Below are 24,293 nucleotides of genomic sequence, written 5' to 3' on the forward strand. Positions count from 1 at the left end.
AAACATGACACTTCATCTGCTTGGTGGCTCTTGAAAGTGATAAAACAAATGTAGCTTTTCATTGAAACCCCATTGAATAACATTAAACTAGACTAAAACAATAGTGCTGCATTAAAAGTCCATGACCTTGAGTGGCGGAGTTGAGACCAAGACCGAACCAAACTCAATAAACTCAATCATGTCTTGTTCCAGTGAAAGCATCTGACTTCAATTTATTGTGGAAAAAAAAAAAAGAAAAAAAGAAAAGTATGTGCCTGTATGACTAATAAACTCGTGCACAGTGTGAACTCGTGTTCAGTTCAGTCTCAGTCTCCACTCAGGTTAGGAGGTGGACTCTCCACTGCAACACTATGAAACCAAACTACTGTCAGTCGCACAATAATCTGGGCCAACACAACACTCTTCTCCGCCTCATGTCCAACATGGATCACACAGCACAGACCACAGTTGGTTTATTGCATGATTTATTGTCCAGGTCACCATCACACTGGCCGCCATGCTCTGGAGTGGAAGTGCATCAGCTCATGGCCCGTGTTGTTGCTCGTATTTACACAGAATGTAAAACACGTCATGGAAAGGAAAAGCAGCAGCGTGTGGACTGCAGACATCATTAGCATCATTGGAAAGGCACTAATGTCTCTCTTTGCTAACACAACAGAAACTCATATCAAAAATGAAATGAAAGTGATGAGTCCACCGAGCCAGAGAGAGAAACAATAGCAATGGTTCTGTTATTGTTAGGACAGTCAAGAGCATTCATCGTCGCAACAAAGAGTCTTGCATCCAAAAGGTCACATTCAGGAGAAGCATGACTGCAATAACAGCAGAGCATCACACTCATGTATTGATCCCAGGATGCTTGTGAGCGCCGAGCCCAAGGCAGAAGCCATGTTTTTCTATATCAGCCCTTCATGGAAAGTCAGGTTGAAATATCCATCTGATGAACCAGAGGCGACTGACTATGAAACAGCACCGTTAATCAAAGACAACGCAGGGAAAACTACAAAATGCATGATTTAGTTATTCACTATTATGTATTCAGCGGTCCACAGCTATGATGAATAAATCATGTGAGGCTGATTCTAATGCAGGAATTCTCAGTATGTTGGTGTGAACAAGGTTTTCTCTTGAGCTTTAGAAAGTAAACAGGGCGACATCTGAATTAAATTCAAACAATAATAAAGATATAAAAGTCCAGAATCGCAGTTTTTGTATTGCAGTTGGTCTCTGTGAGAGACTAGCAAGGCAAACCAATCCATAAAAATAATATATTGGACATTTTATTACAATAAAAAAAATGTGTCTTCATCCTTTGCTGCAATTATTTTGCATATAGGTAGGTGACTGTTCTGCTATGAAAACTTTTTAAAGTATTTCAATGAGCCCAATGAAAAGGCTACAGTGGAAATAATGGTGTTTAGAGGGAAACTTACTGGGTAAAAATACAGTGGTGCCGAAGAAGACGCCAATAAATAAGTAGTTTATAATAATTTCTGGATAATACATGTGAATAAGTGGCCTATTAACGGTAATACACCTTCCCCAATCTAAAGTGCAACCATTTTAAGAAATAGAAATGATTTTTCCCGATAATAAAGCGCATTTTAAAATGGGACAATGTGCTTATGTTAGTTTGGAAATGTAATGCAATACACTGATATTCAGAAAAGTCAGTCCAGAGTGAATATAACATACAGCATAAGCCCAAAAGCAGAAGCTCAGTGTGTCAAATTTGCAAAAAAAAAAAAAAAAGTTAAATGAATGATTATGCTATGATCAAATTGAATCTGACTAGTTAATTCATTACAGAAATTATTCATTTTATTTTGATGCACATGAAAATATGTAGCCATGAATTCAATAATCGCAACTACCGATACATTAACTTGAAGCGTCTTCACTTTATCAATGATCTGTCGTCACATTTCAATAAATCCAAGTGAATGAAATGTGTATAAAACTGTCGGTGTATAAAAAGTATTGAATTATTAAGAAATGAGTCTGAATCAATTTGTGACATAATACAAGCGTATTGTCTATTTTTCCATAGTGCAAGTCTGATGGTATTTTAAAGACATTAATTTAGGCATTTGTTTGGAGAGTTTGGAACTCTTTTCTGTCAAAAAAACAACATTTTAGTGAAAGTGTTCTCCACTGTAGGACAAATAAAATCTTAATGAGTGAAGTTGTTTAAAGAAAATATAAATTTAAATAAAGTAACAGAGATGTCACATGACCTTTGGAATAACAGTGAACCTTAAACCTTGACATGTGGAACCAATGACAAAAAATACATTTTAAAAAATCATTCACATATAAAATGTCATTTCTTCATGCTTCTTAGCTTCAAGTATGTTTTAGCATACACTTCTTTTCATCAATGCTCCATGCTAACGTCTTAGAATACAAAAAAATATCGGCCTTTAACACGCTTTTTTTGGATTAATATAAGTGTTAACTTGCCATTTATTGGGATATTTATTTTCACTTGAAATGCTCACAAAGCTCCGCTGAAGTGCTACATAGTAGGAATGCTAATGGGCTACTGGGTCATCATTGCGCTCAGCAATATTTAGATTTATGCACTTAAAATCATGGTCATAAGGTGATTCAAAATGTTCAAAATTCAATCATTAATTGGGATTTAGCTCCTTCTATACTGCTAACTGAACATATAATGGTTACATTCCAAAACCTTTGTGTTAAATAACATGTTCCAGTCACATTCAATAAAGTAAAATGTTAAAGCATGAAGCAACACCAGGACAACCTTCTGCTCCGTCACTAAAATCAGCACTTTATATATATATATATATATATATATATAGCAAGTGCAGGCATTCAGGATGGAAAATAACTTGACATACTCATCACGCTTTCAATAAATTAGCATCCCTAAGAAAATCAAAAACTGGATTGTTGTCTTCAACAGGATTGTAAATGAGCATTTTAAATACTTAAATAGATATAAAATTTGTAATTCAACACAAACTGTACACATCTGTTATAATATAAAAAGGTGTGTTCACACATGGAGGCATCATATCAAAAATAATCGGCTTTAATAGCACTTTTTTTTTCCCCCCCAAGAGTCTAGTCACGTAAGTAGGCTACATCTCACTCTCAAGTTAGTGAATGAGGTCTTGAGTTCGCGTCCCTGCTTGGCTTTAAACTCCAAACTCAGCCCTCAACTTTCTCTTCACTCCAACTTACACTTGCTTTTCTCCAACGTCCACTTCAGTCGATCTTCTCCACTTTCCCGACAATCTTTTCCTCAAAGACGGGCAAGATGGCGTCATCTTCTCGCACCTCCTGGAACACCACTCCGCACTTGAACTCGTCGCTCGCCCTCTTGAAAAAGTACCTGCAGACAGAGGCGTTTTTAGCAACTGAAAATCCAGAACGAACGCCCCGTCTCCATAATATTCCCTTTGATTTTTTATAATTTATAATTGATAAATGATATTCATCATCCATCCATATTTTGGATACTTTTGAAAGAGCTTATGAACCATGTCATCAGTTTGAGTGAACACACCTTGCAAAATCACCTTGAAAGTTTCAGGAAAAACCAAACAAACCATAAGTAACTAACAAAAAATTCTACCCAGTGATAATTTTTTTTGTTTTTAAATCAAACATTACACACATTTTCTGATAAAAATGACCTGAATAAAAACCAAAACATATTATTTAATGTGCAAATAATCCACCCCAAAACTACTGAAGGGACAGAAGACATCATTAGAACTGGATGACAGCAGACAGTAGTGGTCTGCCATCACGGAACAACCAGATTCATAATAATAATAAATCAAACATGCATTCATTTTCAGGGAATTAAAACCCACCTGTAGTTTCCTTTCTTCGTGAGCAGCTCCTTAAACTGACCCAGAGTGACAATCTTCCCTTTCACAGAAGTTCTGTACGGTATGGGCTCGCCGCAGAAGTAATACGCGACTGTGATGTTTTCACATGGCAGCTTTTTAATGGTCTTGAGTCTGAAAGCAAGGAACAACAGAGTGGAGATTGAGTCATCTGACATTTATGTTGGAAAACAGCAATATTTTGTGGCAGTTTTAAGCAACTGTATAGAAGGAACCAGAACCACGCATTACCACATAAGAACCAGAGGACCGCTGTGTTGTTGTAGGAACTAAAATGGAGCCAAAAAAATTTGGAGAAAGGTGCTTCTGCACTGGAAATCGCATGATATAATTCAATCATTTCTGAATTCAACATGATGTCATCTCCTGAGCTCTGAAAATGAGGACACTGTTTCATGAAGCCTCATCTGCCCATCGCTACTATTTAAAGAAAAAGATTAAAATAATTTCTTTTGTGTATTTTTTTTTTTAATAATTTCATTTTATTTTCACTGTATTTCTTTGTAATGTTCACATTTTGCAAACAGAAATGATCATTGAGTCATGAATGACAAGTCTAATTGAAAGGAAATCCATAAAACATGTGCAAGAATAATCAGAATCAGAAAGAGAAATGTAAAAACAATTTTTGTTTTTTTTTTGTATATTCATTTTGGGGGTGTTGGGTACCAACAGTATCAAATAAAATAAAATGTTAAGATATTGTGTCTTGCTAATATGTGGTTTAATCGCAAAAAATATTACCAATAAAATAAGAAAAACTACTATGAAAAGGTTTTTACTATTTCAGTTTGAAAAGAATCACATCAGCATAATGAACTAGCCGCAATGAGCCGGCAGAGGAAAGCAAGCTCCTCAACAAAGCCTGTCTATTCCCCGACCTTTCCTGCGGTATCCTGCCCCGACCTCGACAGAAAGTGCCGCCCTGTGACGCAAACCTTCTGTCGGGATGATCTGAGGTCAGTCAGCTGACCTCTCTAATTGATCTCAGGGTGTGAGGAAAGCAAGTGAGGATATGAACTCATGTCCTCTTGTTTTCTGGTTCATGGCGCCGCTTTAATACTTGGCTTTGATCAGAATGGACATCGTGGATTATGACAGACCAGTGAGCAGACCAGTGAGCAAACCAGCTCACGATCGTTGGCCTTGGACAAAACAACTCACTAGGGATCTAAGGACAGCGGTGAATTCTGTATTGTCATCAGTGTTGACTGTAAAGAAATCAGATATTATGAGTTGATGTTTAGTTGGTGTTTGCAGGGGAGGTTTGGGGGGGATAATAAATGCTTTGTCAAAGGCACATCTCACGTGCGCGCACCAGAAAAGGATGAAAACTGACAGCTTCTCAGTGTTGTTACACAGAAGAATTCAGCTAAACCTGAGGCCGCCGACACACTGCTTAACGTCCGTCCCTGTGGTCTTTGCTTTCATGTTGCATTACACGTGAACCCACTGGACCTTTTGCTAGGCTTCCCCCAGCAATGGAGACTATCTTCAAATACACTTCTGATATCATAAAAAAGCCCTTCCCTCTCAAACTCCACTGAGAGGAGCCAGAAAGCCCATGAACTCGCTGGCAGGCTCTTTGAAGCTGTGACGAGAAAGACACGAGACCAAGAAAAAAAAGTTTTGCACAATACTTGTTGAAACGATATTGAAGTGTTTTTGCTTTTTTTTTTTAACTGGGAGGCACTTTTCGGGAGGTTGTTTCTGATTTGTGTACCCAGAATAAAAGCAAACTTTTACCTGCCTCACACATCAAAGCTCCACAGTTGTGTAACTTGACGGTGGCAAAATCTACTCACTGCCTGCAGCACACTTCTGAGCATTAGAGGAGAGAACAATTTACCACAGGAGGGGAGCAGAAGTGACAGTCTGATGTCAAAGACATTTCTAACTGTCTGATGTGAGCCTGACGCTGTTGTTTTGTGATGTCATGTCAAACTTGTTTCTCTTTCAAAGTGCAAAAATAGGACTTTAAAATAACAAACTTTGTCATTGACGCGCTGGATGTGACAGGCTCTCGATGCTGACTGACGTTGTTTTATTGTTGCGGCAGTAGTTTATGGAACACAACTGCAGTCACGTTTTATCACACAGAATCACTAGTTCATCTTTAACAAAAAAAAAGAAACAGCCAAGTATTTTGGACTTACTCAGACTCAGAGAACTCGCTGTCAGAAACACCAGGCACCACAGAGTGCAGGGGGATAAGGGGAGGCCGGACTGCAGTGCGCCCCCTCTGGATAACTTCCATCACGTACCTGACAGGAATCCCATAGTTAGACCTCAAGCTAGGTACAATAATAATGGACGGACTCACCTTTGCTTGTGCCCACTTTGGATCTGCTCCTCCTCCAGGCGTCGGCGCACCTCCTCCAGCTGGATGAGAGGGTTGGGGGCTGGGTTGGGAGGCATGGTGGGATCCTGGATGAATGGATGAGAGGGCTGCACGATGTTCCGTGAGTGAGAGCCGGCCCCAAGGACATGTGAGCCGGGCCTCTCGGCAGAACCAAGGCCGCTCCCCTCATGACCTGTGACCTTCTTGGGCCCAGTGGTACTTCTGAGAAACAAATCCAGAGTAAAACCAGGCCTCATGGCGGAGTTAGAAAATTCAAATTACTGACCCGTTCCTCTTGTGTCGGACCATCTCCTTCTGTCCTTCCATCAGCCACAGGAGAATCTTGTGGTTTTTCTCCAGCTCCTCTGCAGGCGTCGGAACATCGTCACCCTTCCTCAATGTTCTTTTACACTGTGTGCCGCCTTTAATGCTGCAACACGAATGACGTATGAGTGAGAAATTACAGCGAACATGTTGGTGGCATTAGTCCGAATATTGTGGAGATTCTGAGCCCAATACTGGTGTTTCCATTGGCTACTTAGGAAAAGGGAATAAGTGTCAGGAAGAAGAGTGAGATGGGTGCAAAAGACAAGTTAAATAAAGAAATAAGGAGCAGAGTGAAGTGAAATTATTCGGTAAAAAATAACCTTATAGTGGGTTAGGAAGCATTGAAGAATCGCCCTGGGGCACTTGTTCGGGTGCACGAGTCGTGTTGACTTCATATGTTTTGTACATATTCCGCTAATGTAAATCAGATGTATAGCTCCTGAATGTCCCTTGATGATAGACAGGCACTCTGCAGCTTGTGTGGAATTCATTCCCAGCAGAACTCACCCATAATTTGAGTGTTCATTGACATCAGATCCCATTCCATCAGCATAGGAGCGAGTCTTAGACCCATGTTGACCTGTCTCCCATGAGAAACTGCCTTGAATCCAACCGGCTCTGTCACCCTCCACCAGCTCTTTGGGCTTCACAGATGCAGCGTGGTGACTGCGGTGTGGCTGTTTGTGATGGTGGCCGCCCTCGCGCTTCAGACCCAACCATGACTGGTGTTTGGCCTGGCTCCAGGATTGAGACACATCCGGGCCCCCGCAGACACCATCAGGGGAGCGGGAGTGACGGCCGGTCCCTGGGGACTGGCAGACGGGAGACTTCATGACACGCTGCACGTGGTCATCCAGGATGTTCTCAGGGTTCTCCTCGTGACTGTCTTTCAGAAAGGGGCTGATGTCCTCGAAGTTGGAGTTGTAATTCAGAGGGTTAGCACTAGAGGGAGACCTGCTGTAGGGCAGTAACGACCCAGTGGGCAAGATGATGTCATCCCCTTTATCGTCCTGTAACACAACAAAGGGCTCTTATTTCATTAAAGAACAATAATGATGAACAATTTAAGTAACCTTATTCAGTAAAAAATAACTGATGAGAGATGAAACATCAATCCATATCTTTCTCTTTAGTGTAAATATACAGTATGACATCAATACCTGGTCATACGAAACTGTCTTCTGTTACTGACTATATGTGAGAATTTCGACATATATATATATATATATATATATATACATATTATTTTTGTTTAATTGCACCAATCAATACTAACCTGTAGATGGCGGCATTTTTCACATTATGTGGATCTGAGCATTTTCCATTTTACAAACAAAGCCTTACAATTTTAAGCTTAACTTCATGTCTTAATACACACATGCATTAGGAACATCAGGACAGATGATTGAAACGTTTAATACAAAGCATCTCTCAGCTCAAAATTTCTTAGTTTGTCGGTCACAATCAGACGGTAGTTTATGATGGATACTAATAATACAGTCTCCGAGCTTCTCTGCTTTGCCTTCATCTCTTAACCATACATCAATGGCAATGCTGCCCTTTAAAGCTTCCCTTTCATTCTAGCTGCGACTCAGCTGTCACAGATCACACCTGGCAGTTGTTTCCACTCTTCTCTTCACCTCTCTTGAATTTGACAACCAGCTTTTAAAACGGCCCTTCCCTAATACATAACTAGTCGAACTAAATCTGAACTAATCTAAGGCAGTGATGTGGAAGCCTTACACTCGCACTGAGCAAACAAACTCAGCAACTGTCCTTAAAGTCCAAACTCTATCCACCATCATCTTCCGCCCGGTTATAAAAAGCTTCTCATCGCAGCGGGGTGTTTCCCTCTTCACTGAGTGAAAAGCCAGAACAACTTTTGTGAGAGAAACAACAGAGACAGAGATTTGGTCGAAAGACAACAGTAGGAATCCAGCTTTTGTTTCTTGCCAGCGGATTCCTTTAAAGTGTGCGTTAATAATGAAATAAACTCGCCCTCATGAGCTGCCAATCTCTTGCAACTTTCTCTCCGCCGCGCGCTCATCGTTTATTTGCTTCAGTCGTGTCAAAAAAGCATCACACAGCTTCTCTGTCTGTTCCAAAATTCCCGCTGCCTCCTTTAATTGACAACACTGAGAAGTGCAGCTTTTAATATTTCATGCGTTTTTGGGTGGATTGAGGGGAGGTACTGAGAAAAAAAAATAGTTCACTATATTGCAGTCAAGCATTGATCTCATGAGGCCTTTCAAAGCAGCCACAAGGGGGAGTATTTTTATCTAGCCAATTCAAATTCCCAATAAGTGATGCTTCATTATGGTTGAAACCTGACCAACATCCTTTCTAACGTTTAACAGGTATACCTTTGTAACTGAAATTGCTTTTGCCATAATAGTCTATATTTAACTGTTTTACGATAAAGGCTTTACAATTTTTCGTGTTTCTCCAGCATACAATAATATATATGCTACTCCACAACCGCAGTAAAGTTATGCAAGGCAATGAATCAAGATTATGAACTCTGACTTTCTTGAACAGAGATTCACGCAGTGTAAGTCCTTAGAAACACATCTCCGGATCACCTGACTTGGAAAAAGTCTAACTCCTTTGGATTCATACCAGTTATACCAGTTTAATGGTACAAGAATATTTGCTACAACAAGCCTCATTTTTCAATTTGAATGAATTTGGTATATTACATTATACATTTAAACAACAAAATATTGTTTATTTTGCATCAGTTTGACAATAGCACAATAATATTCAAGTTTTTATATCACCTTATTGAAACTAAAGCTCTTTTAATGCCTTGAAAATATTTGTATAAGGATTTCAATTGTATAAGAATTTCAAGTACATTCAGAGTAGTGGAAACCCTGGAACATTGTGTAGAGAAAAACATCCCTGAACAAAAGCAAACATGCCTTCGTTTGCTTTTGTTCAGGGATTCCTCCATGTTTGTTGTTGTTGTTCTCATCCTAGCTGCCACGTGTCTTGTGCATCAGTGTGATCAGTGGACCAGGAACTCCTGCACTTACAAAGGTTCCCTGTTGTCTGGAGAGCAGACTGTTAAATAAAATTAAAATTCAATTATTTTAACATGCTTTTTTGTTGTCATGAATGAAATGAATAACTCTGTTGCCACCACTAATATATATTATATAATAATATATATCAAATATAATATATATAAATAATAAAATAACAAATAAATAATACGTCGATATCTGAACAATACACATTCTTCAGATATCCAAGTACAGACCGTCTAAAGCATATTGAAATAAATATTTGGTCTGATATTTGACCCTGAGTGGGTTAAGAAAGACAAGAGAAGAGAACAAGAGAACTATTCTCTCCCAGTGGTGTCTGCTCTGACTGCTTGCTCTGTAATCTTGTTTACACCAAATAAGCATTCAATTCAGACAAGTGATGACCATCCAGCTGACATGAGAATTTCTGCCGTGAATTTACTTTTATGAATAGCTAGCTGCAGCTCCTCTGTATTCAGATTAATCTGTTGGTAACTGGGCCACAATGCCTTTTGTTCCAAAGGAGAGAAGCCACATTTCTAGTCTCAGCAGGAAGTGTGGCAGAGCTGTGACCACAAGTGAACTCATACAACCAGCTTGTTTTGACACACCGAACAGTTTAAGTGTTCAATAAAACTAGTATTCTAGTTAGTAACACTTTGCAACTGGCTCATGCTTCTGATTTATATGGTTTAAAATGATTTTTTTGTCCTTTTTTTTAAGCGAGCCGTCTCCCTGGAGACTTCAAGCTTGGCTTGGTGTTCTGCGGTTGATTTTATCTATGATGGCAGTTATCGCTTCATCACCATTCAAGTGGCATCAAAGCGGCGTCACACTGTTCTCGGCTTTCAAACGCCCGAGTGTGCAGGTGCGCCATCTGATTCATGGACAAAGCCAGATCGCAGTCGCGCCAAACGTCAGAGTTCTCCAAACGATTCATAATAGTTTTGTTGTGGCTTTTTTTCATTCCAGACTAAAATGGCGGGGCAGGTTCATTTCATTGAGGGCAGGAAGATACAAGTCTCATTTGTTATTGTAATCTTTAATCCTGTGTTTATAGACCAGAGTTTAAATACCACAGTGAACTTTGACGCTTGAGACCCGAATCGCTTGATCACGGCCCAGATTAAAGGCAGTGCTGCCGGCCCCTACCTCACTCTCTACCACACTCAACAGCCAATGAGCTTCATCTAAAAAAAATAAAATAACATGGCTAACAAAGAAGCAGAATTTTGAACTGTGTTTTTGGTGAAACCCCGGAAACTACTATCACAACAAAAAAGCTACTAATGCAATTTTTAGAATTTGCGTGTTACAGGAAGACGTCCCCTTGTTAGCCACGTCTAGGAGAGAGTCCACTTCACCAGTACGTGGACCGCCTGTCCGACGCAGTTACACTGGTGGAACTCTGATATCAAGCCTTGGTGTCGTGTGCACCAAATTATTTTTGCTAACATACAGGTCTCACCTATGACTGACCAAACACCTCTAAAAAAAATTTCTCCATATTCAGCGGCTCAAAAAAAATACAGGAAAAAAATCCAACTCAAACCCTGAGTAATGATGCATAGTTAAACCCAGCAACAATCAATTACAAAAAATACTAAAAACTAAATAAATAAAAAAGAATAAACACCCGGGCTCAGACCTAAGACCCTCCCAGTTGCTGCTGCTCACATCCAAAAAAAAATGAGAGAAGGAGAGGAGTGAGGAGGAGGGCAGAGGAGAAAAGAGAGGCATCTATTACAGAATGATATAAATGATCATTTGTTTCATCAATATATCAGAAGACTGGGATGAAATGCTGAGATATAAGTACATAACAGAGAAGAATATGAACCTACCAGCTGGCTCTGCAGTCCCTCCTCCAGTTTCTCCTCATGCTCTCTCTCCCTCAAAACCCCCTCCAGTCTGCTGATGAGCTCTGCGGCAAACCTTTCCGGCTCCACATGGATGTTCTTAGGAATTCTTTCTTTCTGTTGGTAACAGATCAAAATAAAACATCTTTTGTTCTCAGGACTGTTTAAAAAGACGAGGGAAAAACCACATGAAACGGATTTAATCCGACAGATTTTTTGCAGCGCTCAATCTGACTCCCGATGATTTGAAAAGCAAAATATAGCGGGGGCAGAGTCGGATTAGCCCATGCTACTGAAGCGAGGTCATGATTCATTTGTCAGGGCAGGGAATCGCTCGGGTTGTACTCCTGAGATTTGTGCAGTCAATTCCTGCATCCTAATAGGAGGCTGCATGTGGAGTTCTAATTTGACTCCCAGGCCTAATTAGAGCCGGGGGTTTCCTACAGCAGGCAGCTTCAGAGGGAGGCTGTCACAGGGGAGGTTTTGTGTCTGCTCACCTTCACCACTCACAGCTTAGCTGATATTTCGACAGCCCCCGCCAGCACCTATTCTTGCGCTCGCTCGCACACTAAAGCCAAAATATGCTCATCTCCGACAGTACAACACAAGCCAGAGACTTGTGGAGCAGAAACAGAGAAAGGGGGAATTCAACTCACTGGCATTGGAGGTAGTCGCAGTCGCCCATTGGCTTTGGCGCCTTCCTGCATCTCCCGGCGATGCTGTTTGTGGCTTCTGTAGGGTGGAACCCCATCTCTGGAATTGACAACAGAGACGGTTACTGAACCATCCCCATGAATAATCATCACAGGCCGCTTTTGTTCTTCAAGGCTTTCGATCCCTTTTTAATATCAAAAATGAATCTTTTAAGTCTTGATTAGTCAGAGAAGCAGGGATAGGAATTCTCACAGGAGGTCTGTTTACGCTGCGCCACATGTAGTCTTAACCATTTTAGTCAGAGATTATCTCAGAGTTCTGGATTGTACTCGATCCCTATGTGCATGACATTTTGGCAAGAGCAGCGCCCGCTTATTGTGTTGTGTCCGTTTACCGACTATTTATTGATCTTCCAACAAAGGCGACACACGCGCATTAAAGCCAATATTCCAAACAGTATATGACGTCACAGAAGCAACAACGTAAAGGTGGTCAGATTCAATAAAAACACGGCACGGACCAAATGGAAATGTGGGGCATGCTCTCTCCCTCAGTCTCACAGAGGCCACCTGTTTGGATGATCTTTGAAACTAGGCGCCTGAATGGAGGCAGACACAATCCACTTTAAGTGCTCGCCTTTTGTTTTGCATTCAGGGCAGTGAGATTCAGTTGCAGGCTGCAAGGAAACGTCAGGCGGAATATCCAGGTGAGGGAAGAAAAAACACTAAAATACACTCACAGATAGCGATGAGTCCGCATTAATACCAACAACAATATACGTGTAAATATAAGCAACAGTATAGACTATTGGGGCATCCTTTCCTTCTACCATTTTGCAGAGATAGTATGCACATACAGAGGAGTTTGAACTTTGAGTTTTGTTGGTTGTTTTTTGCTGCTATGGAGTAAAGCACTGTCACATCAAACATCTTCCATTACTAGCAAGCTGTCAAAACATGACATATCACAGGAGTGTCAACTTAATAACGTGAGGAGGTCAAATTTAAAACGCAGTCCACCTGTATGTTTAGAGTTCAGAGTTTTAAAAGTCTCCAAATTCATTACAAGGCTAAGGCTAATTTCAGCATTAAACCTATTGAAACACAAACATCATCAGTTTTGCAAATTGTATTTAACCTCTTCGGACCTGAGCCATTGTCTTGTAAGGAAAGTTGAAGTTGAAAGTGATGAAGGCCCCACCTGGTCGTTTCTTTATGTGAAATGGCCACACTAACTGGTACATTTCTGTATTTTCTTGAATTGCATGTGAAGTGAAAAATGTAAAAGACAATATATGAATATCTTGTCGGACCATTAGTGAGCACTCAGTGGGTCCAATATTGTTTTTGTTTATTCTGACATTGTATTTTTCTGAATGGTTCGGCAGAAACGTGGGTGGTAGCCCACATAGCTCCCAAGGCAGCAACTGTGGTTGTGCGGCAGGTCAAATGCTACCAGTGAGAAAAATACTACTAGGATACTCGCTGAGATTGCGGATCCTAGCCTTAGGATAGACTTCACTTTTTGTGGATTATATTATTAAATTATTAAACCACACTTCTAGTTTCGGAATTATTCAAGAACTGTGGGACTTACTTTAGTTGACATATTTGCATTATACGATTTTCGATTGTACTTTTGATGGCAAGTGTGGTTTTGATCACGAAGGCTCGAATTTTTTGAACCCCCTTCCCCCTTTATCAATGTATAAACGGATAGTTCGCGACTGTCATCCACTATGAGAAGAAATCCACAAGGGCATTTGACTCAATGGCTCTGTCTAAATGGCTTTGAGTCTTCGTAACAAACCTAATTTATCTTTTTATTTGGGCCGCATTTAAGCATGAAAAGTGGCAACAGCATGTGTGTTTTCCAGCCAAAATATTATTTGGAATATACGAGCGTAGCTAGATACAAGTCATGTTTGTTAACTGAAGGTTTACCTCCCTTTTGCCTGCATTTTAAACCTATTCACAGCACCTGAAAATATGAGCTGATTTGTGTTGGATGAGGAAGACTTACGCGCTGCTGTCAGGGAGGGAGAGAGTGTCTGCATCACTGGACATGCTCTGTTGCTCGCTGTCATTGGTGCTGGTGGTTGGAGCAGGGACGCAGAACGGGTGAATGGGTTCTGAGCATGACGACGCCTGTCTGGATAAATAGAAATGTGAAAACAAAGATTGTGTTTTTATAAAGCCACCATTAACCACTTGAGGAAACAGAAAGGACTTAAGGATTCTGCTGTAATGACCTTAGAAAGGCCACCACAACAAAGATTTCAAATCAGAATAGATGTAGTGTATACAAAAATAAGGTGTGATGAACAAGCTAAAAGTAAAAAGGAGCGTGCGAAGCAGGGAGACGAAGAACTGTTGCTTTACAAGTTCCCTGATATATAAGATTAACAGGCAAATAAGTGAGAGAAAGTGCCCATGTAACTAAATATTTGTGTAAAGAAAAGCAGAAAACAGATGAATGTTTAGGTTCAAATTTAAGTGGGAGAATTGTATCCACAACAGTTGAATTGTTGTGTCAAAATCTACTCTCAATAGTGCACTAATAAGACCTAGGACCCTCCTTGATCTAACTCGATTAAAAAGAACCACGGACGACTAAATGGACCTTCAACGGTATATATGTGTTTTCAGTGTGTTTTCAATAGACAATAACGATAATCTTCTGCTGCTTCTTCACTCTATTGTGCCACATTCCGCAATTCATTCGCCTCATTTCATCATCCTCTTAAGATACACACATCCTTCACAGAAGACCGACAACATTATTTTCCAGTCTTATCACGCCCGTCTTTCCTGACCCACATCTGTGGCACGCAGGAGCGGAATGATGGAGCAGCCATTTACACTGTCAGTCATTGACATTGCTGATCACACTTCACACACATGAATTATAGATGTGAGGCATATTCAAATCAGAGTTCCCTAAAGCATTTATCCCCAGCGTGTTCCTTGTTTAGAATGCAGAAGCCCTATGTGACCGTATTAGCATTCAACAGTATTCCAATCTTCTACAGGCAGCTAAATATTAGGCAGATATTGGAAGTATCATACATGACTATTCAGAGCAATATTTCCTTCATAGTTTTTATTGGAGGTTTTATTAGATCAGTACTATTCAGGCCAGAAAAAAACACAGAAAAGCAAACAGAGATGCGAATGTCAATCAGCTAGCGTAGCTAAAATAATTACTTCATTCAGTTTCCTGTGTAAAAATAGAAAGCTGAAGTGCTAACATCGCTGAATTAGCAATGCAGCTGTAACTTCAGTTGTAATTCATTCAAAGCATTTCCTATGTAGAAGCGCTACCATGCATTATTGCGTCCGCATGATTCGACGTAGTCTACGCACAAGTGCTGCTAATGATGTAGCTGTACTGCTTTGTATACATGGCAAAATATGAATATTAATTCGGGGTGAAAAACTTGCTTACATTTGCTAAAGGAAAAAGACGAACTAGTGGATTACCGGTATCTTGTGTTTAGATTCAATCAGTTGCTTTTTATGACTGAACTTAAACAACAGACAAATAAAGAGACGAAACCAACAAATCCGTCTTCCAAATCCAGTCAAGCTGTCCAGGATGTACCTGCATTTAAAAATGTATTGTGACTTTTCTAGGCCCTGTACTATTTCGGCGCAGACTAAAACAATGTTATCAGCACAAAAATTTGGACCGGCAAGATGGCAAAAGATCAGCAGACTTGATCACTGGGTAAAAGTCCAGATTTTATCTCACTGGTATCTCTAACTGGTAGAAGATAGGTACCAGAATGTCACGGTTTGCCTCTCGCCCGGTGTAGCTGAAGCGAAATGCATCCAATAAAGACGCGACAAAGAAACAATGACTCAGAGAGAAACGTTTTGACATTTACAGCACTGGTGACAACAAAAATCTTCTTCAAGCAATGGACTTCAGTCATTGTGATGTTTCTTTGGGGATTTTTCCTCGAAAAACAAACCATTTACCATTATGTCCAAGTCCTCCTTCACAATGAGTTATGTGCTGTCAGTTTGTTTTAATGTTTTCACTTTGGTTCAATACGTTTGATCACATGACAGTTTATCTCACGCTTGTTAACATGTAGCAGAAACCCAATGCTTTCCCATTTCCATGAGCCTTTCACACCACCCAGCAACGTGCAGCAACTTCAGGAATAAATGGAAAACGTACTTCACAGTCCATCATAATATTTTGGTAACCAAAAGAGCAAAGTCTAGTAGCATGATTAAACCCGTCTCAATTCATTCATTCACAATTATAGTTTAGACAACACTTTAGAACAGAAACAAATGAAGTTTGCTTCAACAACTTCAATTCCTTCGACCCAATGAACATTAAATCACCCCGTGTAGAATGTTCAATAGTCCGTTAGGTTTGTTGATGCCACAGAATCTGCAGAAAGCTCAGAATTTAAATGCATTATTACACAATAAGAGTATGGTGAATTATACATTATAGAGATAGTTCTAATTAATCAACATACATACATGCTAAAACAAATGGGCAAAGTATACCTGAGTTGCATAAGAATAACAGGTTTTTACTTGTAATTTAAATCACTTTTTATAAGTAAAGGTTGTCATTTTTGTAACCTTCTTCCAAGGCAGCAGTTTCATTTACTTTTCTGAATATTGCAAAGAACTTTTTATTACATTGTTTTTGACCTAGAGCTGCACAAGTGATGGAAGTTTCCTCCTGATCACAACACTGGCTGCCAACTCAAATTTTTACCATGCATTTACAAGGCTTCAGACAGTGACCCAGATGCTCACATCTTGCCACTGAATTTGGTGACAGCCTTAGTAGGTCTCAGACCTGCTCTTCTACTCTACAGCCAACCAGTATGATCGTATAAATTACTCTCAAAATAAGTAAATAAAAAAGATATACATAATCAATTTGTCTTATTTAAAAGTCCAACCAATAAATGTGAGTAATTATCTCGTACATCTTAAGTCAATGAAATAAAGTTCATTTGCATGTTTTGAGTGCAGCACGGCTTCAGTTTTTAAAGTGCAAAATGGGAAAAATAAATATGAATCCTGGCAGATGAGAGTACTAAACCCACCGGTACTGATGTTGCGACACATTATAAACCAATTTTCTGCTCACAAATTAGCATGCTAAATCGACATGCAGGCACAAAAAATGTCGACAGGAAATGGAGAGGAACATTAAAAGAATCTTAATCTTAAAAGAATACAGCTTTAATACAGGGTAGTCTGTAATTGTTCCCATGAAGTTTAACCTCAGTGGTAAGTCATTGGTGAATCCTAAATTCTTGGGTAGTTTTACTTACATTTTTCAAATTGTCATTCATTGATATTTTACGTATCATTTCAGGACATTTTTTTGGGCTACTCGAAATACAAATACAGACATTTTCCCTCAGGGATGTCACCTGGCATGGCACTTGTATTTCGTCTTTTCATGACTCAAGGGCTGCTCGGCTTTTATGTAGCCGTGTTAGTACTAAACATAGTTCTGTCCTAACTATGGCTTGACTGAGGAGCATATGTATGGAAACAGTCTTGTACTTGGGGAAAGGTGGATAATGAATGAAGGTGAATCGAAATCCGAACCCAATCCCAGCTGACCATTTCAAAAGTTTTCGTCATCAAGATACAACCATCTGATCCTTAGTATTTTAAGAACACTACTTTAACCTTTTCAAAGCTCCCAGAAATAGAGACAGGAATATTAAACAGAGAAAGGCAAAGGCCTTAATTAACTATTCGACAGGAAATGAATTGGCTTCCCTTGTGAAAACCAAGTTAAAGCTCTTTTATTACAACACCCAGTCCAACGGGAGAGTTTCTGAGAGAACCGACAGCGGCAACCTTGTAAAATACGTGGGAAAAGTCGTTGCAGCCTCTAACACTTTCTCAGCACCTCCGCTGCAACTTCTTAGAACTACTTCAGACACCTTCTTCCTCTCATCTCAGCTGTCTCTCTTGCTGCACTTATTTCAGTTTAAACTTCAGGCAGCGTTTCATGCTGGTGTAGAGGAGTCAGGTTTATTTCTAATTCAGCAGCTTGCAGCTACAAGTTATGAAGCGCGAGAGCGACTGATGAAGTTTCCTAAACCTTGCCTGGAGAATTTACCTGAACTCTGGTCTCTCCTGCAATCTCGCGCTGTTGGCACCATGCTGAGATGTCGTCTCCATGAGCAGCTTCTGAGTGAGCCGGTGGCTCGGTGTGGGTTCATGTTGGGGCTGCTTAACTGGCTCTCGGTCACATTTCCAATCCTCCTCTAGAGGTGAAAAATAGCCCGAGAGACCAGCTTCAGACGCAGAGACGTGGCTTTCCTCATTGTACAGTTTCGGACTCTCCCCTCCAGTTTGCGCATATTCCAAATAAATATCAGACTTCAGAAACATAGGATAGGTGTTCTCCTCAATCAGAGCTTGTATCTCCGTCTGAGCCTGGTCGAACATCGCAGGATCGATATGAAGTTTGAGCACACAGTCTTTAATGAAGGACTTGGTGGCCGGTTTGATCCACCTGGACACAATACAACTGTTGTCCAAGATGTATTTCTTATAAATAGCCTTAGCCAGTTTGACCCGTTTCTCCTCATCGCTGTCATAGGCCTCCAGCTTGAATCCACTGCAAAGAAACCAGAAGTCCAAAATGTCCGCACACCTTTCCTGTTTGAGGAAAGTCTGAAAAAGTGGGATGCCATCTCGGTCATCAAGTAGGGAGTGGAGAGATTCCGCCCACTTTACGTAAGGTGGTGTAGGGGAAGCGCTTCCCTCAGGCTCATACCCCAAGTCCAAGTCGGGCCTCCTGGGCGTCGCGATGGAGGCCTCGCATTTAAGGCTCTCGGTTTTCAATGAGAAGCTAATGTTGCTCGGCTGCTGTCCATCGCTGCACACCAGCACACCTTCTTCACCGGGGACTGGAGGTCTGGGAGCATGCTCAGTGAAGCCCCCTTTGTCGCTGATGCTCATAGTCCCAGCATCCAAGTACCACGACCCCAAAAAGGCCAAACGCTTTAAGTAATAGATGTTGACCTGGACTCACGCCACAGCACATGAACCCCTGTGAACAGAGAACATGAATAATTAACAAAAACAAGTGGTTAAAAATTCATTTCCCAGGGAACATTACATAATATAATTGGTAATTACCAGTAGCAGCACGCTATGAACTGGATATTTATGGCATTCATAAAAGAGGCAACTACATAGAGATCATATTAAGATCAAATTTCTAGCAAAATCAATACTTAAGCGGGTCACTGAGGAAATAAATAGCCCACACAACACACGCACCAGATGTGGAACAATATATATGTGGCTCTTGGGTCGGGGATTCGACACACAACCCAGATAGCAAAAGAGTTAACGTTTACATTTTTGGTCAGAATTGAAATAAATTTCAGCGTTCAATGCTTCATAATGAGCACTTTCAACATTGAATCACTGTTGCCAATACTGTACCCTGATATTACTTCAATGTTGATTCAACGTCTTTTTATTATCTAGTTAGGTTTACCTCAGTGTGCTCAACAAATATTAGCTAAATAAAACAAGCATGTCATGGTTAAAATAAAAGCATCCAAACCAATAGAAGGTACTTAAAAATAAGTCTGTTATACATGGAAATGTGTAATTTTTATACTTCTATTCTGTGCAAGACCTAACAATGCCCTTCAGGTTTATATGTATCCACGAAAAAAACATGGAAAAATGTTGTGTTATTCTTTGAAAATCACATAAACAATGAGGAGCCCTGCTTGTCTTTGCTGTTGATGTTTGCTTCCACTGTCCCTTCAGGGCACACCCACTCTCTTGTCTTGTCCAATACAGATAAAACATTTTTTCCTGACTGAACAAAGACAGCAAACACAACATTGGCAACCACTGCTCTTTTCTGCGCAGTCCTGAAGTGTGAGCGGCACGTGCACTGCGCGAGGTCGCCATTAAACGTCAGAAATACTGATATTTTCTTTGGTTTACATCGTCTCATAACTGTAGTTTTATTGGTGTAAATACGTACAATACAGTACGGAAAGCACAATGGGACGTGCAGCTGGCGCAGTGATATGTCAGCGACGGTAGTGCGGTCACAGGTGTGCGCGCGGAGGGACTCGCTAAGTAAAGGACGGGTCAGCGGTGAAAGTGGACCTTTCATCCCGGTCGTGTCTTGCCCGCACCAGAAAGAACAGCGGTGGGGGAGGGGAGACCGCAACAAACTCCGTCCGGACACACACTCTCACGGCCAGGCCGCAGCAAGTGCACAACTTTGTCACACTATTCACCTATTAATATCCGCGCTGCCTCCGCGTTCTGCTCACGGACTAACCCGCGCAGACGGACGAGCCAAAACATTCCCCGAATGAAGCACATTGAAACACACAATCGTAAGGCGCCGACTAATAACCGATGCTAGATATATATATGTATATATGTATATCTCCCCGTCACCGCGATCTCTGAGCCGTCAGACACGGAGGTCGGGGGAAAAAGTGACCAATACTTCACCGGTGGGAACCTCCTCGCCGCTTCTGGAGCTCGGCACAGGTCGCTGCGGTTTGGGTCATGGTCCCGAAACGACTGGACTATGAAAATAACAAAAGAAGACCGTCGGTCCCCTCCGCTTCTTCATGACTGACTGACTGTTCGCAGCTGAGGCTGCTAACCGAGGATGCACAGCGCCTCGCCCGTTCAGCCCTCACATTACCGCTGGTGCTCAGTCGCCGCGCACCTCCCGAGCCCTCCCTGCTCCATCACTGGTGAGAAGCCCGTTCTGCCGAACTAAGACTTGAGATTGAGGGCTCGATAACGCGTCTGTTTTATCAGAGACATGCCATATAATAATAACAACAATAAGGTCGCATTCTATATCGCTCACCCGCCCTCTTTCTCTCTCTCTCTCCGTCGCTCTCACACACACTCTCTCACTCAGTAGCACACATTCCACTTTCACGCCTAACATTGCTGATCAAAGTCTGGCTCGGGGGCCATTTCGAATTCATGTTTAGTTCAATCTCCAATACATTGTAAATGCCTTACATGAAAAGTCATATGGCACTTGTTTAACTATTATATTACATGGCTTCTGAAGTGTTACATTGCACACACTTCTTATGAGACAGAAGAGAGCGGAGTAGAGAACAGTTTTTAGCATGTGCATGTTCAGGTTCTTCTATCTATGTGAGAGCTAGTATGCGTTTTTAACCATTTTGGTCTCTCCTCACTTCGTTTAGCCTGATTTTGAGGGTTAAAACTTCAAAACAACTAGGTACTTAATTGAGTTTTAGTTTGGTTAAGAGTAAAGATTAAGGTTTGCCCTTTGTTTCGGATGGTTAGGTTTTGGGCGAGACGCTAGGGAAAGCATTATGGCAATGACGGTTCTCCGACAAACACCACTCAGTGAATCAGAATTTATGTGCAGTTCTCTCTGAGAACTCACCATAACCACGCCTCCTTTGTTGTGATTGGTCAGAGGCAGAGGCTAGCGGCTACAAACGCAGTGGCGCGTTACTTCATGGCACCATACAGTACTGATATTTTAAGATTGCTGTATTGATATTTAATAAATAAATACTCTAATACATTGGTTGCGTTTCAGTCGGGTTAACCAATAGCAGCCATTCAACTTCCCTCTATTTCCCTCTATAGCAACATATTGTGAACATTCACCGTCTGCTAAGCTAACCATTAAGATGGTTGAATCTGAAAAGATAAGACCATCATCTGCAGTGTTCAAAGGGTACCAATAGGAGCCTTGTGATTTGTAAGATGTGCCACTCTAAATTCAAATACTCTATGATCTATGAATGCTCAATTATTACAATACGACAACACTGTAAATACTGTATGTTGCATTGTCACTCGAGTAGCGGGATATATATTCCATTGCCAGTACACTGCCCTTCTCTTCAGAGTCATTAAGGTACTTTCTCAATTTATATGAACATGTAATTCCATTGTTGTTGTTCTCAAATCCTGTGATAGAGGGCTGTATATATCCGGTACACTTAAAAAAATAATAATACTTTGATGGCGCCCATAATAAAATGGGCTTCATGTTTGTTATGTTTACACACTTCAATAGATGAATTTGGCCAAAATTAGGTTTACCTGAACTTTAGATGCCTTGCATTTCGTCGCAGAACATCGAGTCTCTGATGGATCCATTGCAGAGTTTGGAAGCAAGAGTAGCGACTTGGACGTCAAATCAACGCTCTTCGCAGAATCAACAAATCTGCTGAGTAATTTATCCTTTCCATACATTTGATGCTGAAAGAGACAAGATAGTGAGTTAGACTTTAAACTATAACTTGAACATTTCAGAATAAAATATTCAAGTATGGATGTTAACATGATGTAATGTAGATTTACGGTAGAAGGAGCTGGTCTACTGACTTAAAGTTCTGCATTTCCCTCGTCATGATTGAAGCACTGCCATACCATGAAGCTGGGTTCAACCAGAAAGAACACACCTCAAGACAATGCCCATGCGGTGCAATTTCGCAAGGAATGTTCAGAGTCACATTTGTCCGTCAGCGTTTCACAAGTGCATGACTTCGCTTCATCCTGGCCTTAAGTCCAGGAATGCCTCCTCACTAAGTGTCTTAGAGTCGAGATGCCTGATTTATGACATAAAGTTTTGGCCATACTAGATGGATTTGACATTATTTCTGTCACTGTTTTCAGTTGAGTTGCATGCTCAGTTGATAAATCAAGATAATTCTTTATGACACCATTGTCTGCGTGCAACATTCTCCAAAAAACGTGATATTTGGGCAATCTTTGTCATTTTCTTTCGACTCAGAACACGTGTCTAGAACAAGCACTGAAGATTTGATGCCAAATTTAGGGGGTTTTATGGCATTCTCATTCACATTCTCAAAAGTCTAGGTGGGGGTGAAGCGCACTGGTAGATAGTTGAGTCTGAGTATCATCAGATTTCGTCTTCCAGTCGTGCTCAGGACATTGGAGGCTTAAAAAATTTCTGGTCGCGTCTTTGTGTTTGCCCTTCATGAGTGTGAAAATGCCCTTGTTTCTCTGATATTATCTTAAATAGGCAACATCTGTTTACACCCATGTATATTTGGATCATCCCGCTACTGCTACAGACAATGTTTTGGCTCCAAATGGAGGCGTTTCTCTGCTCTTTTGTTCCACCTGTCAGTGAAGATCTCTCTTAGGCCACGGACCAAATAGGCTTATGTCTGCTCTGATCAACAAAAGAATATTAAGATGTCGCAGCTTGATTCACACGTCTAAAAGCGTGTTTGTTTTATACCTTGCAAGTTTTTTATAGTTTGATAAATATACTGGAAAATATATTCCCCTAGTCCTGCTATGACTAACAAACATTAGATTGGTTTGTGTGCACGATATTGAGTCCCAATTTATCATTCAGCTGGACCTAAATGTTTAGAGGAACGAAAACATAAAAGCTACTTGAATGGAGGTGGCATTGCACCGAGAAGTACGACATCTTCATAACATCGTCTTTGAAATAGAGGTCGTGAGATTAAAGGTCAACTATAGTGATTCGGTTTGCTTCTGATGAGACAACAAAACAGCCGGAAAAGAAAATGATAATGACAAAACAGATGGATGAATAACACAATGGAAGCTGCTAGCAGCAGCGTTCGCGCCGACGGACTCGTCTCATCATACCTGCTGGGTTACCTCGCTGTGTTCTTGGTTTTGTGGTTCATCGTTGTAGACTACTCCCACCGCTGTGTTATGGATCCAAATTGTTCCTTCGTAGTCTGCAGTGAAGAATGCCGCCATCTTTAATCACAACAGAGTCCATCTGTCGATGCTTCTTTCCTTTCTAGCCTCTTTCTGTGTTCCAGCCCTCTCTGTGTTTGTTGTGGGGGGTTCTTTTTCTCCTTCCAACATCAAACCACCATATCGACGGGCTCATGGGCCGCCCAGCAGGGGGGGTGTTTTGAACATGCCGCATTGGCTGGTGTCCTTTTCCGAGCTCACTTCACTGACCACATTTATTTCCCTCAAAATGTTAGCCCACAAAAAAACATTTCAACTCGCAGGCCTTTGATTTTAACAAGTCTGGATTTTCTGATGTATCATTAATGGGATTGGGAGCACTTCTTGATGGCCAGCACGTGTGCTATGTTTATATTTAGAACTGGGACTTCTCATTATCATATAAGCTTTGAGGCAAGTTTTGGAAAGCTATCACT

The 24,293-nt window shown here is 40.8% G+C and overlaps 2 protein-coding genes across 6 annotated transcripts in view; one reads left to right on the plus strand and one right to left on the minus strand.

Moving 5' to 3' along the window:
- Positions 1 to 451: 451 nt before the first annotated feature.
- On the minus strand, positions 452 to 23,996 carry axin1 (axin 1). Of its 2 annotated transcripts, XM_053850819.1 has the most exons (12): positions 23,761 to 23,996; positions 22,210 to 22,368; positions 18,224 to 19,162; positions 14,123 to 14,251; positions 12,103 to 12,199; positions 11,432 to 11,563; positions 7,063 to 7,565; positions 6,515 to 6,658; positions 6,211 to 6,450; positions 6,044 to 6,151; positions 3,852 to 4,001; positions 452 to 3,364 (listed from the first exon to the last, which is right to left on the minus strand). In XM_053850819.1, the coding sequence occupies exons 3-12, from the start codon at positions 19,069 to 19,071 to the stop codon at positions 3,238 to 3,240; spliced, it is 2,478 nt and encodes an 825-aa protein (XP_053706794.1). In that variant the 5' UTR covers positions 19,072 to 19,162; positions 22,210 to 22,368; positions 23,761 to 23,996; the 3' UTR covers positions 452 to 3,237. The 2 variants fall into 2 exon arrangements, with proteins under 2 accessions (XP_053706794.1, XP_053706793.1); XM_053850818.1 differs by lacking the exons at positions 22,210 to 22,368; positions 23,761 to 23,996 and adding an exon at positions 20,608 to 20,919.
- The window catches only part of zc3h7a (zinc finger CCCH-type containing 7A), a 32,379-nt gene continuing 20,717 nt past the window's right edge, over positions 12,632 to 24,293 (plus strand). For all 4 annotated transcript variants that reach the window (XM_053850813.1, XM_053850817.1, XM_053850815.1 and 1 more), the window contains exon 1: positions 12,632 to 12,806. The gene's annotated coding sequence lies outside the window, so the exon portion shown is untranslated. The remainder of the gene's footprint in view (positions 12,807 to 24,293) is intronic.

Source organism: Synchiropus splendidus, chromosome 19 (genome assembly GCF_027744825.2).
Source record: "Synchiropus splendidus isolate RoL2022-P1 chromosome 19, RoL_Sspl_1.0, whole genome shotgun sequence".
In the NCBI taxonomy this organism is placed as follows: domain Eukaryota; kingdom Metazoa; phylum Chordata; class Actinopteri; order Syngnathiformes; family Callionymidae; genus Synchiropus; species Synchiropus splendidus.

Coding starts and splice junctions, on each gene's coding strand:
- axin1 (XM_053850819.1), bottom strand. CDS start 19,071: ATGAGCATCAGCGACAAAGGGGGCTTCACTGAGCATGCTCCCAGACCT. Junction 12,200..14,122: donor TCCCTCCCTGACAGCAGCGC/GTAAGTCTTCCT, acceptor TGTCAATTCCAG/AGATGGGGTTCCACCCTACA. Junction 4,002..6,043: donor AGCGAGTTCTCTGAGTCTGA/GTAAGTCCAAAA, acceptor CCTTGCTTTCAG/ACTCAAGACCATTAAAAAGC.